The 18,762-nt window shown below is 35.9% G+C and overlaps 1 protein-coding gene across 3 annotated transcripts in view; it reads right to left on the reverse strand.

Moving 5' to 3' along the window:
- MOXD1 (monooxygenase DBH like 1) overlaps window positions 1-18,762 on the reverse strand; it is a 107,690-nt gene that overhangs the window by 15,687 nt on the left and 73,241 nt on the right. For 2 of the 3 annotated variants that reach the window (XM_004469789.4, XM_071218666.1), the window contains 6 exons: window positions 17,381-17,560; window positions 16,633-16,735; window positions 14,830-14,996; window positions 13,726-13,917; window positions 11,599-11,658; window positions 7,003-7,145 (listed from right to left, as the gene is read on the reverse strand). In XM_004469789.4, the coding sequence (XP_004469846.2) occupies window positions 7,003-7,145; window positions 11,599-11,658; window positions 13,726-13,917; window positions 14,830-14,996; window positions 16,633-16,735; window positions 17,381-17,560 (845 nt within the window). The remainder of the gene's footprint in view (window positions 1-7,002; window positions 7,146-11,598; window positions 11,659-13,725; window positions 13,918-14,829; window positions 14,997-16,632; window positions 16,736-17,380; window positions 17,561-18,762) is intronic. The other variant, XM_071218665.1, reaches the window with a different exon arrangement.

Below are 18,762 nucleotides of genomic sequence, written 5' to 3' on the forward strand. Positions count from 1 at the left end.
ATAATTCTCACAACTCCATAATAAAAGATCAAGAAGCCCAATTAAACAATGAAACAAATTGGAACAATTTAAATTGGAACATACATAAAGGGTCAATAAGTTTGTGAAGAGATGCTCAACATCAATAGTCTTAATAGAAATGAAAATAAGTCACAATGAGATACCACTTTATATCCATTAGAATGAACAAAATTTAAAAGATTGAAAACATAAGACAACAGCAAGAATGTAAAGCAATAGGAACTCATACATTAGTGATGGAAATCTAAAGAGATACAATGATTTTTAAAACATTCTGGGAATCTTATAACATGAACAGAAACTTAGTATACAACTCAGTGATTCTATCATCAGGTATAAACTCAGAGAAACAAACACATATTAGTCCATACATAAACGAATAGGAGTATTTGTTAGCAGCTTTCTTCATAATAGCCAGGAACTGGAAACACCCCAAATGTCCTTCAATTGGTGAGTCTATACAGAAATCATAATGTACCCATACAAGGGAATATGATTCAGCAATAAAAATGGAATGGACTACTGATACATATAGGAACACAGATAAATCTCAGAAATATTCTTAGTATAAGAAGCTAGATACAAAAGAAAACATACTATATGATCCCATTTATATAAAATCCTAGAAAAGATCAAATTAATATATAGTGACAGAAAGCAAATCTGCATTTTTCTGGGCTCTCTGTGTGTGGAAAGCAGATTTATCTCCAGATGGGCATAAGGGAACTTTCTGAGAAATGGAAATATTCTTCATCTTGTCTGTGACCAGGTTAAATAAGTGCATACATCTGACAAACTCTTCTAACAGGAGGCTTAAAAGAGGTGTATTTTATTGTACGTAAATTATACCATAAATATTTGACTTAAAATACATACATACATAAATACTAGAACTAAAAATGTATCTTCAATAAGCAGACAAATTAAAGAGGACAGCCTAAAGCCATACACTTCACATCTAATTTTTACAAGGAAATCTGACCAACATGGCAAAACTCCTAATCCTCTTCATACTCCCTGACTAGAGAAATGAATATTGGGGAGTACACAGTGAAGTGTGCTCCAGGGCTGCAACAGATTTGATGGCATAATATTAATATAAAGCCTGGGACCTCCTTCCATAGAAAGGGGCTCAGTCTTGTTGAAGATTGAATCCCCCATAAAGACACACTCAAGTCCTAATCTCCTGGTCCTGGGGGTATGAACGTATTTTAGATGTTACTTTTAAAGTGTGGACTCATTTGAAGATCCTATTTGGATGAGGCCAGACTCAATCAGTGTGGCCTTAACCCATATGACTAAAGTCCTTATAAGCAAAGGAAATTGGTCACAAAAGTAGAAAACAGAAATCAGTGGAAATCAGAGGAATAGACATAAGGAGAGGGATATCACCACTCCATGGAAAATCATGGGAAAGCTGCAGGCTGGTCAAAAGCAAGCCCTGACAATACTGTGATGTTGGACTTCTAGACTCTGAAATAATGAGACAATAAGTTGATGCTGTTAAGCCAACAGGTTGTGTGGTATTTGTCATAGCAGCCCTGGTAAACTAAGACATGCCCAAATCAGCTAGAAATCCTCCTCAAACATTTAATAAACTCTCAGGAACATTTAATAAACAACTCAAGTATTCTAATATAGAGTACAGGGTCCCGTCCCTACTCAACCCTTTATTCTCAAAAGACACAAAATTATGGGCAGAGGGGGTGGGGTGAGGGGGTGAGGGGCATATGGGGACCTCATATTTTTTTAATATAACATTAAAAAAATAAATAGAAAAAATGAAATAAAATTTTAAAAAATGCCATTAAGATTATATTTAAAAAAAGACACATAAATAAGTCATCCAATCATCAAACTGTGATGAGGAAAGAAAGAAAATTACTGTCAGATATGCTTGGGAGGAAGTCAAGAATTCACCTACATTGTATCAAAACAGAAAGAAGTTTTGGATAAAATTGTCTTAACATAAGCAAGAAATGACATAAGCATGAAAATATAGGGAAGAAAAAGAAATTATGTCACCTTGCATGTAAAAAGAAAAATACTGAGTCTAAAAGAAAATATAAACCCAATTATTTGGGAACGAATTCCCACAAGTATAAAAACATGACTTCAATCAAACAAGAACTCAAATATTAGATGATACAAACAACAGAATGAGATGAAAAGGGAGCCTGCAGACCAAAGGAAATAAATTTAAGATGACATAAATTTACTAACTAAGTTAGAAACAGCAAGAAGGAGACAAATAACTCCGAAAAGCTATTTTTTTATTTTTTTTAAATTTTAATAGACATAATAAAAGAAAATTTCTCTGATATTTAAAAACACAGGAATATATATATTGAAAGAACATTTTTTATTTCAGGAAAACTTAATTCAGAATGCTAAATATTAAAATAGCTTTGATTTAACTTATGAAACCTACATGTAAAGGAAGAAATCTTCCATTCATATAGGGAGAATACCCAAGAGAGGAAGTATAGAGAGAAAAGGAAATATGACCCCAAAGTATTATATCCACCAAAATGCTGTGCAAATATAAATGCAGAAATCCTTAAACACAAAAGAACTCAAGGCACAAAGCACCCAAATGCCCCTTTTGATTAAACAACTTGAGGATAAGATCCCAATGAATCAAATTAAAGAAACTGGAAGTGTAGAAATCATATACAAATTAGGCATCATCACAGAATCTGTTTAAATATAAAAGTTGCATTAAATAATATGGAGATTATAGTTTCAAAAGTAAAAGTACTATGAATATTAAAAATGTTGAAAATTCAAAAGTAATAATATAAAAAATATATATTTGGAGATGTAGAGAAAATATGAAAGTGTTAAGGCCCTCATTTTTCATGACTTAATTTTCAAACATGTAATTTAAAAAAACAGTCCAAATTTTCAAGTCTTTTATCTCTTTACTCAATATGTGAGAGGCACTTTATAAAATACCATCTATCATGGTTACAAACAACACTTATTCGAAGTTCAACAATTGCTTCAGTTTTACTTTAGTTTCTTTACCTTCTGACACATTAAAACAAAATTAAAATTCAATGTTTTCATTCAAAACAGTCACACACATTACAATCTTTATAATAACATTTAATCTATTCATCTTTACACCTAGAAAGATATTTGTAATAACATTCAAATAATGTTGGCATTGTATATGTCTAAGTAACGGCATTTGAGGTGCTTGCTCTTGCCTTCTGTACAAATTTTCTGCAATAACTGAATTCTTGAAAAAAAGCATGTGAGATTTTCACATAATATAAAAACAAAGTGATTTTTCCTGCAAAGAAAAAAAAAGAAACATCTCATTTGATTTTTTAAAATATAAATAAAATAAATAATACAGGACCTTACCAGTGCATAAATGTCATGTCATCTGTACGGTGTTGCTGCGTGGCGCTGCAGGGAGTGCATGATTTAACTGAGCTCATTATTTCCTCTCTTACCTAACCTTGGTGAGTTTTTTTTAAATTTTCTTTTAGCCTTTCTGGATATGTAGGAGGCAGAGAAAAATTGTATCACCCAGAACAGACAATGAAATTGAATCAGATGTGATTGTCTTTATTTTTCTACCAGCACAACCACTAATCCTAGAATTGCTACAGACTGTTTACAACAAAACACAGCCCCTAAGTAATCATTATAGTGAAAGCAAAGGAGAGAAGATTTGAGGTCATATCTTATACCATACCCTTTTTTTTTAGTACTGTACCCTGAAGCCAAATTAGCAATATCCTTTTGCACAAGACAGAAAAATAAAAGCACCCAAGCCACTTTCTCCCCTTCTGATCTTTTAGCCAGTACCTTGTTGGTTTGGCCTTCAACATCATTTATGACACTGTGATGATGAACTGGACTTAAAAGCCTGATTTAGAGTCTAATGATGTGTTTTTAAATAGAGGCTCTTTTTACTTGCATTTTTGAAGAATAAATAAATTTAACCATGAACTTAAATGGTTTCATGTGGGCAACATTTCAAAACTGGCTTTGTTGTGCGAAGCAATTCTCCCCGTTCTTCCAAGGCATGAAAAACACAACGTCCATGTTTCCTGGCATAGACTAAAGGTTTGGACACTGGCTGAGTTCTCTGGAAAAGGGAACTGAGCATTTTAGAGGCTTCACATCAGTTAGAATACAAAATAAAATAATTGGGCCATAGAATGCACTTCCTTCATCATGTAAGCATACATCTTTGATGGCCCATTTGTTTTCCATGTTTTCTCAAATTATCCTTTGATGAGGAAAAGTTTCTATCAATATGTAAAAAAATAGTCCACAAGAAAAAAAAAAAGACTACTTAAGTCTTAATAAAGAATAATATCAATATGTTAAAAACAAGACTTTATCCTAGTCTTTTTTTTCACTTTATATGTTTTTATTTATTTTTAATATACTTTTTATTTATTTTGAAAAGATACTTAGATTACATAAAATGTTACATAAAAAAATATAAGGAATTCTCATATGCCCTACTCCCCACACCTCCCACTTTTCCTCAGATAGACAACTTCTTTCAGCAACTTTCTTTCTTGATGAATGCATTTTGGAGCATTGCCACACAGCAAGGATTATAGATTACATTGTGGTTTACACTCTCTCCCACTCAATTCTGTAGGTAATAGCAGGATATATAATGGCCTGTATCTGTCATTGCAATGTCTTTCAGGTCAATTCCAAGTCCTAAAAATGCCCCCATATGACACCTCTTTTTAACCTCTCCCTGACTTCAGCACCTTCAGTGGTCACTGTCTCCATGTCAATGATTTCTATCCTAGTCTTCTTAGATTGACATTTTATGTGCTGAGTTTGTATTTGTATTAGTATTTTATTTGTTTGCATATGTAATTATTTATTTTGCATTAAAAGGCAGTACAATATATGTATAAATCAGGATAACAGAGTATGAAACATAGATTCCCTATGTACTATGTGATGTTGTGATGTTTCTTAATCTCTTAGTTTTTTCATCCTCTATAAAACTGGGGTTGCCTGTTGTGCTATACCTGCTATAAATGTGTGAAAATAAACTAAACTAAAATGTGCCTGTGAAAATATTTGGTAAATTACAAACTAATTTGCATATTTTATTATTTATATTTTACTAGAAACAGATTTCTGGTGGTCATTGGTTATTTGGATTAGGTACTCAGGAAAACATGTCTTCTAAATGGTAAGTTTTACTAAAAAGAGTGTTCGTATAATCCATAATTTATAATCATAGTATTATTTAAAGGTAAAAATAGATGATACTTAGATTGTTCTTCAGCACTGCCTTTTACCACATCTTCATTAAGTGGTTTTTTAGCCTATCCTTAAATTTACTTCCTCAAAAATTGATGTCTACCCTTTGCCTAGCTAAGCCAGTCTCTTGTATTTTGAAATCTCTAATCATTAGAAAACTCTTCCTTTCATCAAAACATATCTACTATCCCAAAATTTCCACTATCATCCTAATTCTTCTTTCCAGTTTTATAAGAAGAGATGAAATCCTTTTCCTACATTAATCTTAATATATACAGAGCAGAATTCTCAATTTCTACTTTAAACTTGTTCCCCTAACACCATTCACACTTCACCCTTGAACCTTTATTCTTCTCTTTCCCTCACCACCTCCTGAGATGTAGTCAATCCACAAGTCCTGTGAGCACTACCTACAAAAGATAACCTGAATATTATCAGCTCAAAAACTCTCATACCACCACCTTGGTCCAAGATGTCATCAACTCTCAACCACAACAACCACAACAGTCTCCTGACTGGTACTCTTCTATCCAATCTTTCCCTCTTAGAGTCTTTTCTCAAAACGGCAGCCAATTTGACTTTGGTTTTACCACATAACAGTTTCTCTTTGCATGTAAAACCCCAAGTCCTTGTGTTGCCTGTAAAGCCCTACATGATCTGGTCACATTTTCTCTCATACCTCTTTCCTTAATCTCTACCTCACGTCACACTGATCCAATCAAACTCACCTTCTGACTGGTCCTTGAATATCCCAAGTTAACACCCAGCATTGGGCCATAGCTGGCTCCTCATCATTTAGGTCTTTGTTCATATATCATTACCATTACCATTCTATCAACAATAGCTACATACTTCCTCCCCTGTCTTGATTTCATTACCTCTACCACTGTCTAAAATTTCAAATTTATATTTGTTTATTTGCTTACCTCTCTATTCCTCTAGCAATATAATTTCAAAGACTAATATTTACCTTATTTACTCTTTTATCTTGAGTAGTTTCTATGATCAGCAATCATACAGAAAGGAGTTAGGATAGCAGGCCTGAGACACCTAATCTTGGGAATGCCCAGTCAAAGTTAATCCATGGCTGACATCTGGGAACCTGACTAGTAAAAAGTAGCCTACACTGACAAAAAACTTTCCACAAATGACAGAAGTGGCTCAGGGTGCCTAGACAGTTGGTACAAACAACATGGTTTATACTGAACACCTACTTTTCTTCTGGGAATCTGGAATTTCCATATATGCAAGGCAGAGGGTAGTTAAGTGACCATTCTCAAAGAAATACCTGCGCACTGAGTCCTTAGTGAGTTTCTCCAGTAAACACTTCATGCAGGTTGTCACAATTTGATGATGATTGAATTATATGTGAACTCTTTGACTCTACCAGGAGATAACTCTTGGAACTTGGCACTTAGCTTCTTCTAGATTTTGCTTCATGTGCCTTTGCTTTTGTTTATTTTTCTTTGTCTACTTCCACTGGAATAAATATTATCCATGAGTCCTGTAGGTCCAACTAGTGAATCACTAGAGCTGGGACTGGTCTTGGGGATCTTCAATACAGCAACCAAGAAGCTTACCTAGTTTCCCCAGTTGAAAATAATGAAGTAGAATAGAACATAAAGAATCCCATAACATATTAACGATGCCAATATAAAAATAAGGTCTTTCCTTCTCTAAAGTCCATTGCCCATCTCATGAAATTCATTTACTACTTACGTGACTGGCCTGTAGATCTCCTTAACACCAATAAACTTAAGTTGTTCCATAATGTCTGGAATACTTGCACATCGAGTAAGATTAATTCTTGGATAATAAAGAAGGTATGAGAGACACATTTCATTCCTGGTGCTTAGTCCTCCCTGAAAATGGATATCTTTTATTCAGAAAAATATATGTTCCACCATCATCACTTCTAACAAGCCACAAATGTCACAATATTAAAAGATATGAATATTTAAAGATAATAAATTTTAAAGCTGAAGAGTAATAATCCAAATGACAATATGGCTTTTTTAAAGGTCTTAACACATTTAAAACTAATAAAAATAACTTCCATCTCTGAAAAGCGACCTTTCTTAACTAACTTAATATTCTCCTTAAAGTTCTGTTTATATGATATAAAATTCTCACCACAGGGAACAATTCAGAGGGTCATGGTGATGATTGATTAACATGATACCAATAAATCTAGGCAAGTTGAATAAAGGCAAGTTAGTTATCTTGTAGGGGAAAAATAGACCCTCCCTCAGAAGATCAAATTCCAGAGGTATTACAACATATTAATTCAATGTCCAATTTTTAAACAAAAATTACTAGACATTAAAAGAAACAGGAAACTATAACCTATCCTTAGGGGGGGAAAGTTGGTCAATATAAGTTGTTTGTGGAAGGATTCAGATGCTGAATTTAGAAGACAAAGACTCAGGTATAGGCATAATCAAAGAATTAAGGAAAAACATGTTTAAATATTTAAAAGCAAATAAATTCAAAATGAGTGAACAAAATGAAAGGCCACCAGAGAAAGGAAAGCATAAAAAAGAATCACATAGAAATTCTGTAGCTGAACAGTAACATAACTGAATAAAAATTCACGGGATGAGCTCAGCAGCAGAGTGGAAATGACATAGGAAAGAATCAATGAACTTCAAGCTACCAATAGAAATTATCCACTCCAAATAACAAAGATAAAAATACTGAGGAAAAGTGAAAACATCTTAGAGACCTGTAGGATGATATTAAATGTTCCAGTATGTGCAAAAGTAGTCCCAGAATGGGAGGGGAAAGAAAAGTGGGGGAGAAAAAAATTTGTAGAAATAATGGCTGAAATCTTCACAAATTTAATGGAAATAATTAATTTATAGATGCAAGAATCACAACAACCCCCTCATAAGATAAATACAAAGAGAGCCATACCTAGACACATCATAGTCATATTGCTGAAAGCCAAAGACAAAGAGAAAATCTTGAAAGCAGCAAGAGAAAAATGACACATCACATAAAGGGGTACAATGATATAATTGACAGCTAAAATCTCATCATAAATGATATATGTAACAAAAGACATTGGAATTTCACATTCAAGGGCTGCAATGAAAAAAGAAACTGTCAACCAAAAATCCTATATCCAGTAAATCAATCTTTCCAATACAAAGGTGAAAATTTAGTAGTATTTTTCATGGCTATAAATTAATGTAGTGGCTAATATGTAATTATTTTACAAATTGCAAAAATAAAATGGCTGCACTTGATGAACAAGGCAGAATTGGGCAAAGAGAGAAACCAATCCAAAAATGAGACTTCAATTGATGTCTAAATATCATATTTAATCCTAGGACAGTGGTGGCCATATTGAATCGGTCCAAATTTTAGGAAGGGAACTGGACCTTCATATGCTCATAACAGCCCATAATTGGCTTCTGGATGTCCCCTGAGAGGGAGCATAACTTTAGGTGAGGCATTTCTTGCTGGAAAGGGCAATTCCCAGTGAAAGGCACTGTTATGAAATGTTATCGTCTGATATTGCCTGTAGTTGGAGTTTGGCTTTGTTAGTCCTGAAAAAGGTGTCTAGGCAGAGTACCCAAATATCCACTACAATAGTAATTTTTTGTTTATTATGTCTTTAATAAAATATTTCATGCAAGCAAATATTATATATAAGGCATGAGAAAAAATAAAACCAACATCACTGTACTGACATCCCCCTTACCCATCCTCAAACCTTTTTCCTGACCCCAATCAAAGAAGACCATTACTTAATATTTTCAGTACCATTCTATTGTTTTTGTTACAGTTTTCATTCAGTTTATCTATGTATATATCCCTAAGCTATATAGTGATTAGTTTTGTATGTTTCTTAACTTTTCAAACATACTATATATTCTGCGGCAAACTTGCTCTTTTCAATGAACATTATGTTCCTCAGACACATTCATGTTAATATATGTAGCTTTAGTTGAGTAATTTTCATAACTATGCACTATTTTTCATTATATGAATATATTATGATGGATTTGCCTGGTCTCATTTTGATGAATAATTGAGCTGTTCCCAGCCTTTTGTTCCTGTGCTGTTATATGTTACTATGAATATTTTTGTATGTTTACTCCTGAAATACATTCTGCAAAAGCATTCCATGTTTAAATCTTCCTAAGAAAAAACTGGGTAAAGCATATATGAATCTTTTACTTTACTAGATAATTTTCCCTCAAAAAAATTCCTGATTTTTTCCCAAAGTAGTTTTATAAATTTGCATCCCCACTAGCAGTGTATGAAGGTTCCAGTTTTAGTAATTTGCAATTGAAATCTTTAACTATTGCCTCACTGGAGGATATAAAATATCTCATTCTGGTTTAACATTGCATGTCTCTGGTTTAAATGAAATTGAGCATTTTTCATATGTTTATTATATATTTTGGTTATTTATGAGGAACATTTCTGCTTTTTATTGTATATTTATCTTTTGTTACTGATGTATGGAATTTCTTTTATATGATGAATGCTAGCACTTTGTAGCTGTGCATCACAATTATCTTCCCAATTTAAAATTTGTCTTTTCACTTTCTTAACAGTGCATTTTGGTGAATAAAAGCTTTAAGGTAGTTAAATTCATCCATCTTTCTATTTATAGTTTTTGCTTTTTATTTGTTTATTGGGAAATCTTTTTCTACCTCAAGGTAAAAAAGATATATCCAAATACTTTCCTTTTAAAAGATTTAAATTTTTCTTTTCCACATTTAAATTTTAATCTACCTGGATTAAATTTTTGTGTGTTCTGTGAGATAATGGCCCAAATTTATTTTTGTCACATGGATACCCAATTGTACCAACATCTTTAGTGAACGTCTATCCTTTTCCTAATTTATCTGAATGCCACATCTACCATAAACCAAGTTCCCATCTATATTTTTTGTGGATCTGTTTCTGGTATCCTCCTTCTGTTCCACTGGTTTAATTTTTGACCAAATACATAAAAGTCCAATACATAAAAGCTCTTGGATTTTTTATTGGAATTACATCAAACTTGTATATCAATTTGAATAGAAGTAATATCTTTATTTTTCTGAGCCTTCTTATCCATGAACATGGTATCTCTTAATTTCTTTAGCTGTGCTTTAATATCTCTGACTATATATTTATAATTTTCCCATAAAGATCGAACAAAAGTTATGTTAAATTTTTATGTATAAGACTTATAATTTACAGATAGTTGCACTAAAATATAGTTAATTTATATGTTATCATTTGGAGAAAGGGTTTTGATGTAGAAAATCACAATACCTGTGGATGATGTGTTTTGCTTCTTCCTCTATGAATCTTTGTATCTTGTATTTTTTTTATTTTCCAGTAAACTGCTGAATAGAAGCTGTGATAATAAATATCTTTGCCTTCTAGCAGAAGGCAAATTGCTAATAAGGAAGCATGTTTCTATTTAAAAATGCTTTACTATTTCATTAAGTTTGATACTTGCTAAACATTTTTTATAGATAACCATTATTTGGTTAAGGCAATGTCCTTCTATTTTTGGTTTGCTAAATGTCTTTTCTTTCTCCATCAGTGACTTAAGATTTATGAATGCTTTTTTTTTTTGTCCCTATTGAGATGATCATATGTCTTTTTCCTTTAAATTTTAAATGGTGAATGGCATGAATATATTTTCTAATAGAAAACCATTATACCTTCCTCAACTAAACCCAATTTGATCCTAACATCACATTTTTATATAATGCAGGATTTGGTCTAACACTATTTGTCACAGATAATTCCATCTTTATGCATGTTATTGGTCTCTCTCATACTGTCCTTATCAAATTTTAATATTAAGACTATGTTAGCTTCAAAGAATGAGTTGGGGGGAGGGTTTTCCTCTTTCTGTGTTCCTTGGAAGAGACTGAGCAAGGCATAAATTATCCATTTCTTGAATGTTTGACAGAAACCTTCAGTAAATATGTTAGGACCAAATTTCCCTTTGGGCATATGTCGCAAGGTCATAGAAAAGCATGCAATTTGTTCTTCCTTTAGAAATCTTGATTTATCTGACTAAGTACAGTTTCAAGTAGATGGTTAGTTAATGACCAATATCATCTTGGCAAGAAAATGACTGAAAAACAAACAATAGCTTTTCATGAAAGAGTCAATAAATTGTACTATAAATATTACCATAGTATCCTCAGTTAATCTGAAGTTGGATTTCACGTCTATGATGTTTCATGCTCAAGATTTTCATAAATTATTTTTACTTTTCTTCATCTAAAATCAAGGTTATTCTTCCTTCTTTGCAATAAATTTTAACAATAATAAAAAAATGTTTCTTACCCAAGTCATCCGTCCTCTATCTTTTGTGTTGTAGCGACACTCAGTAATTAGGTTATCTCCCTAAAACATAAAAGTAAAAGCTTTCAGCTTAAAGTGTCATGCTGTTTTATTCATTGAATACATCTGTAGGCCAACAATTAATATTTGCTGTATGAATGGATGGGTTAGGAAACTGGATTCAGAAGAAGGTCTTTGATGTATTTAATCCAAGGATTGTGAGTGTAATAAGCAAGCAGGCAAACAAATAAGGCTCTCTGAGCTCAGGGCAGACTCCACGACTTGCTAACTGTATGACCTCAGGTAAGGAGCTGAACCGTGTGGCACAATTGTTCATCTAAAAGGTAAGGATAAAAATAGCATTTTCTTTGCACAGCTGTCATGAGGAGGTTAAATGATATAAAGACATGTAGCCTTTAGCACAGATTAAGCACTTAATAAATGTTAGTCATAGATACTAGTTATTGTGTTTTACCTCTTCATTTGTGTTTTTCTTTTAAGATCTTTAGTCATGTTTAGTCATGTCTTATTTTCTTACAACGGAACCATGAGGCTAATTAATAGTAATTTGTTGTGCCAGTGTTTTCCCACGTTTTGAACATAACAACCCACATAGATATAATAATATACCACACAGATGAGCGGAGGAGGCCAGAAGCAAAAGTCCTGAGGTGCCAGGTGCCCTCCTATTCAGACAGCGTAGAGATGAATATCTCTACTGATCTGCAGGCACACAGTCAGGAAGCTCTGAGGTAACACAACACAACTGGCTGGAACACCCTGAGACTACACAGCAACAGAGGAGTCCGTGAGAATCCTGACAAGATCAGTGATTCTCAAACTGCATCTTTCCACACTCTGGGTATGTCAAAGAATTTTGAAAGGAGTATAGAACTGGAGCGGTGGATTTAAGGGATAATCATTGGAAAAACAGGAGGATCCTCTTTTCTTCCTAATTCTTTTGTTTTTTCATCTTCTTTCCTTCCATTTCATAGTACTATACCTTCTCCCTGGCAGATCATCCCATCTAAAAACGCTGTCCTAGGATTTTATAAAAAGTTAGTATAATTACTCTCATTTCACAAATAGTTTAAGATTCGGACCTTTGGAGTGGTGTTGTGATGGTTAATTATATGTGTCAACTTGTCTAGGTTACAGTGTCCAGCTATATGATCAAACACTGGCCAAGATGTTGTTCTGGATGTATTTGTAGATGGGATTAGCATTTAAATTTAGTTGACTTTAAGTAAAAGAGATTAACCTTAGTAATGTGGGTAGGCCTCATCCAATCAGCTGGAGGCTTTCAGAACAAAGAACTGAGGGTTCCAGAAAGAAGAAATACTGTCTCAAGATTACGCCAGCTACGTATCTCTGAGTTCCCCTGATGGATTTGGGACTTAAGACTGCAACACCACTCTTACCAGAATTTCCGGCCCATGGGCCTGCCCTACAGCTGTCAGCCCCCACAACCTCGTGAGCCAATTCCCTAAAACCAACCCTGTCGCTTCTATTTCTCGGGAGGGCAAAGGTAGGAAATTGGGTGACTATTGATCTTCTACCACCATGGAATAAAATATATTGCAAAATGATGCATCATAAAATTAAAGAAAAACCTCATTATTGTAAGATATAAGATTTTCTATCTACCATAACCGTAAATATGGTTGCAAGTTGGATTACACAGCATAGTATAATTAGCTATGCTGAATACCTATATCAAATGAATGAATTATCCTTATATTCAATTTTATACTGAAATGAAACTTCTAAAAATTATTCTATCTACTCAAGATACATAAGAAAGCATCGATTTTTACCATTACTGGAATTGCGACCCAAAGGATTCCTAATAGGAGAGTCAAACAAGTAAAGAATAATATTTAATGCTCAGAATCCGAGTCCATTTTTAAAATCAACAACTTGATTTGTCCCTGGGAACATTAGAAAAACAAGGTTCCGTTTTGGAAAACAGCTGAAACGCCATCAATCCAACCGGGTTGTGCAATGCCCACAGTGGTGGCTGGAAGAATGCGGGTACAGGAGCAGCAGAAACCTTACCAAATCTTGGCAGAGAGAAGTCTTATGACTTTTCTAATGGTCAGTGAAAAAGAAAAAAAAGAAACCTCATACTGGTAAAATTGTTTGTTCTTCCTTCAGATACTGAAACTCCTGGAAATTGAAGTCAAAGTTGTCATCGTAAGCCAGCAATTTCAACTCCTCCCCTTTGCGAAAATGCCGCAGCCTGATGCCTCTGCCGGCCAGGTGAGCGTGGAGGAGAACGGCAAACACGTGCACGCCGCTGGGCTCCTCCGCTTCCAGGGCCTGCAGGGGACGCACAGCAGGGTCCCATCAGCCCAAACAGGTGCATGTCCAGACAGTTGAGCTTAAAGCACACTTGGAGCGACAACAGAGAAGCAGAGCTAAAACAATTTACGTGAACTCTAGAGCTGCCAAACATTTTGAATGTGAGGTTTTCATGACGCTTCTACTACATTACCTTTTGTGTTACATTTGCTGGGAGATAAATAAAGGTGCATGAGGGGGCACTCCATTACTGGGGACCCCCCAGACCACCTTCTAAATGCTCTGTTTCTTGTTCCTTCCTTTAGGAGATACAAGGTAGTCAACACTTCTGGCAAAAGGATCTCAGTACGTTAGTAAACTGCAAATCCCAAATTTTAACAGGAGAAATTATTCCTACTTTTCCAGGTAGGAAAGCAGAAGCGGGTCACTGGAAGTAAGTGAATTGCCCAGGATCCCACAGCTGGTAAATGACGTCACAGCCATGTGCGATTTTGTGGTCTAAGGAACTCAGAAGAGCATAATATTTCCATTTCACCAGTCGACCATACTCTCCACACCACAGTATATTGTGATCATAAAGACTATTTATTACCCATGTTGAAATATTTCATTCAGAAAAAAAACAAAAAACAACTACCAATGGAAGCAGTCATTAAATGTGAAGTAAATAAAGGAAGTAGGACTAGAAAAGAAAATAACCTGGAAGTTATTCTTGTCTTCAGAATCCGCCCCCACCCCACCCCACCCCCCGCACCCCCTGTGCCCAAAGTCTTTCATACTTAAAAAGGTGATCAAAGTCCAGCTATAATGCTAATAATGGATCTGCAATGTGCCGACAAGGAAAGGATAAACTCTAAGAGCATGGGTTAACAGACTCTAGGAGCATCGGTTGCAGTGTAAATAGCAGCACATGGGGTCCAGCCTGCATACCTCTTCCAGGCATTCCAGAGTGCAGTGGCCCTCCGACCGGAACTCAGGCATCCCTGGAGGAATGGTGTGGAAGAGGCTCACCCAGAGGCCAGCCTCAATCACCCCAGCATCGTATTTCCTTATATTGGTCGTGTGAAATAACCTCAGTCCAGAATTATCTATCAAGCCTGGAACAAGAGCACATAATTAAAAATGGTTTTTGAGTACTTAAAAAAAAAAAAGTTCTCTATAGCCAGTTGAAACGGGTTTAATTTTCCTTAAAATTAAAATTTTCCTAGAAATTGAAGATTAATGGAAAACATTCAGCTTCAAAACAGGAATTAAAAGGCAAGTCTCATATTACGTGCACCCATTTTTTTATTCACACTACCCACCATGGGCAAAACGTTTGAGTTATCTGGTTGATATTGTGTACAATTCTCTAAGATGAAGACAGAATGAAAAGTCTAAAGTGATTCATTTGAATACAGAATAACTCAACAAAAAAATTTATTCTATATTGCTTTGAGATGAAGTTCAATAACATCCACTTAGAGGTAAAAAAACCCTGGTCTAAAAGACCATCTGCTGATGGAGAAAACTGCATAAAGATTAGTTTTCTCTCTTTGTAGTTTGTCACCATTTTCTTATTCACTAACAGGCATTCAATCAACAAACAGACATTAAGGCTTTAGTGTGTGAGCAGTACTACATTAGGGGCTGTGGGGATAAAAGCTGAATAAGGCACACTCTTTGTTGTCACATAAATTATCATCAGGAGAGAGAGTATGAGTGCCAAACACTTTATGAACCCATTGCCCGTACTTTGACATTAACTGACTCCCTTCTGTAGTGGTGGCTTACAAACTACCTGTGCTCACCAAATTGACCTTTCTCCTCATTCCTCATTTTGCTTTTTCCGAAAATTTCCTTTAATTCTTCCAGATCAATCTACTGATTGGCAATCACTAGTTAAACATCAAGGCTTTTATTCTGAATATTTCTCATTTTATATTATATACTTGTTTCTCTCTCTCTCATACGCAGACACACATTTAGAAAATATCCATTGCATTGGATGTCTTAGGGCACAATGAGTTGTTTTAATTAAGTACCCCAATACTTATCCCAGAAAATACTTTTCTCTCAATCACCTTTCCTGCTGCATGAGTTTGTGATTCTTAGCATACTCGAATTTAGTGTTTCATAGCACCAGATACCTCTCCTCTGACTCAATTAACATACATATAATTTTACATTAATTAGTGGGATTATCTAATGGATTTTCTTTCCCACTAGAGTACAATTTCCATGGGGTGGGGCAAGTGTCTGTTTTCTACTCACATTATATCCTCAGTCACACACTAGACACAAAGGTGGTACTCAATATTTTCTGAGAAATTGCATACATCAATGTAAAAGAAAAACTTTGAGATGCTTCTGTTTATCATTTCAAATTGAAGCTATCAACTTTTGGGTTTTAGCATATTACATACGTAACTTCAGAATCAAATGTACATACCTCTTTGCTTCAATATTGTATTACAGTGTTACCACCTCTATATTTCTGATGTACTAGGCAAATGCTTTCTAAGATTAGTGACCACACAGCCCATTTGCCTGGTTCCATGCTGGTTAGTGCCTACTGTCCCAGTGTAATTACTACTAGTATCTTCTTTCACTCTAAAATGTATCTTAATTTGGATGATAAATGTATAGGTTAACTCTTTCTAACGGGGGGTGCTATTTTGTTTCAACGCTGTTAAGACAAGAGTTACAAAACTTTTGAAAAGCATAGGTAAAATATATGAAGAATAAACTCACCTTCCCTATATGTCGGATTGTCATAATGGACTTCCAGGAGCACATAGCGAGGATCTAACAGAGTACCGAGGGATAATCCCACATGAGGTGGATAGGAAAAACCCTAAATGTGGAGAATTCCAGAAGTCAGTGTCCCATGAAAGCTCTGAGAGCAGCACTCCACTCACATGCTAACCATTTCTCAAAGACTTTTCAATGCAGTGGTTAGGGCATCCACCTACCACATAGGAGGTCTGCAGTTCAAAACCCGGGCCTCCTTGACCCTTGTGGAGCTGGCCCACGTGCAGTGCTGATGCGCGCAAGGAGTGCCCTGCCATGCAGGGGTGTCCCCCACATAGGGGAGCCCCACGCGCAAGGAGTGCGCCCCGTAAGGAGAGCCGCCCAGCATGAAAGAAAGTGCAGCCTGCCCAAGAATGGTGCCACACACACTGAGAGCTGACACAACAAGATGATGCAACAAAAAGAAACACAGATTCCCATGCCGCTGACAACAACAGAAGCGGACAAAGAAGAAGATGCAGCAAATAGACACAGAGAACAGACAACTGAGGGGAGGGAAGGGAGAGAAATAATAAAAAAATAAATAGATTTTAAAAAAATCAAATGGCATAAGGAAAGAATCACATCCTATGAGAAGAGAAACACCTTCATATACATATACTGTGTAAACAGTTTTACTTATAAGTATTTGGGGGAAGGGGGTCCTGATCATTTAACTGTTTTACATGAAAGTAATCATTAGTCCCACCTCTCCACCGATGGCCCAGGCAAAAATAACAGTCTCGCAGGTGAGGAATGCATCGGGCATGTTGGGGTGGTAGCACTCGTGGCCGTAGTCCAGGACACTGTCGTTAAAATTGCTGCTGCACTGGTAGAGCAGCACGTGATGGACCAGACTCTCGTGGCCCCTCTGTATCACTGGCTCAACCTGCACAAGCACAAATGAGAGGGAGGATGCGATAAATACAACCATCTTGCAACATCCTACAAGCAAGCACCAAATGAGCATAAGCGCTCTTTGGTTTTTCAAAGAAACATCTTTTCAATTAGGTGAATATTATGGGGTTCAAGAATAATTTGGTCTAGAGAAGCAGATGATGACAATGATGAGGAAACATCAAAAACAAGAGACGGACCCACAGGTTTTATGGTCAAGGCAGATGGTTCTGGAGTTCAGGGCCATGTCAGTTGGCCCTGCTTTGGAGTTTGTGTTCTAAGTGTGATGGAGTTGAACTCAGATATAACCTTTCTACACATGCCTCTTCTGTTACTTTTACTGGACCTGTGGTTGGTGTTTGGGTTGGTGTATACTCAGGAGACCTGAATCTCTGAACTGGCCATGTGATGGCCAGGCCCTGGGCCACAGCAGACTTGTAGCTCCTGCCCTCTGGTTTCTTGGACTTACCCTGGCCAGCTGACAGGGAGGTGAAGAGGGTCAGCCACCACACCAGAGAGCCAAGCGTGCCTACAGCTGTAAGCAGGAGAACTGCATCCATCATCCATGTGGGATCTAAACCCCCTCTTGATGTAGAGGGGGACTGGACATAGCCATCCCAGGGTCCATAGGATGGAGGAATAGAGTATGGATTAGAGTAGACTTACTGGTGTTCTGCTGGGGAACTGTTGTGATTAGTAAGGGAAGAAATTGTAGTAGTGATGTGGAGAGGGTGGCCACGGTGGCTGCTGATGGTCGGGAGAGGGAAGAAGAGATATGGTGTGGGGGCATTTTCAGGATTTGGAGTTGTCCTAGGTGGTGCTGCAGGGACGGATGCTAGACGTTGTGTGTCCTGTCGTGGCCCACCTGGTGGCCTGGGGGAGAGTGTGGACTACAATGTGGACCACTGTCCATGTGTTGCAGTGGTTCTCCAGAATGTATTTGCCAGGTGCAGGGGATGTGCCACATGATGGAAGAGTGTGTTGATGTGAGAGGGGTGGCATGGGTGGGGTGGGGGGTATATGGGGACCTCATATTTTTTGGATGTAACATTTAAACGAAAATAAAGAAAAAAAAAAGATCTCATAGCCCATTTTTAAAAATAAGTGTAATAATAATAAACAAAAAACAAAGAAACAATGAAATTCTTCAGCTCTTAATGAAAATGCTCAATGATTGAAGTGATGAAAGCACAA

Source organism: Dasypus novemcinctus, chromosome 11 (genome assembly GCF_030445035.2).
Source record: "Dasypus novemcinctus isolate mDasNov1 chromosome 11, mDasNov1.1.hap2, whole genome shotgun sequence".
Lineage (NCBI taxonomy): Eukaryota > Metazoa > Chordata > Mammalia > Cingulata > Dasypodidae > Dasypus > Dasypus novemcinctus.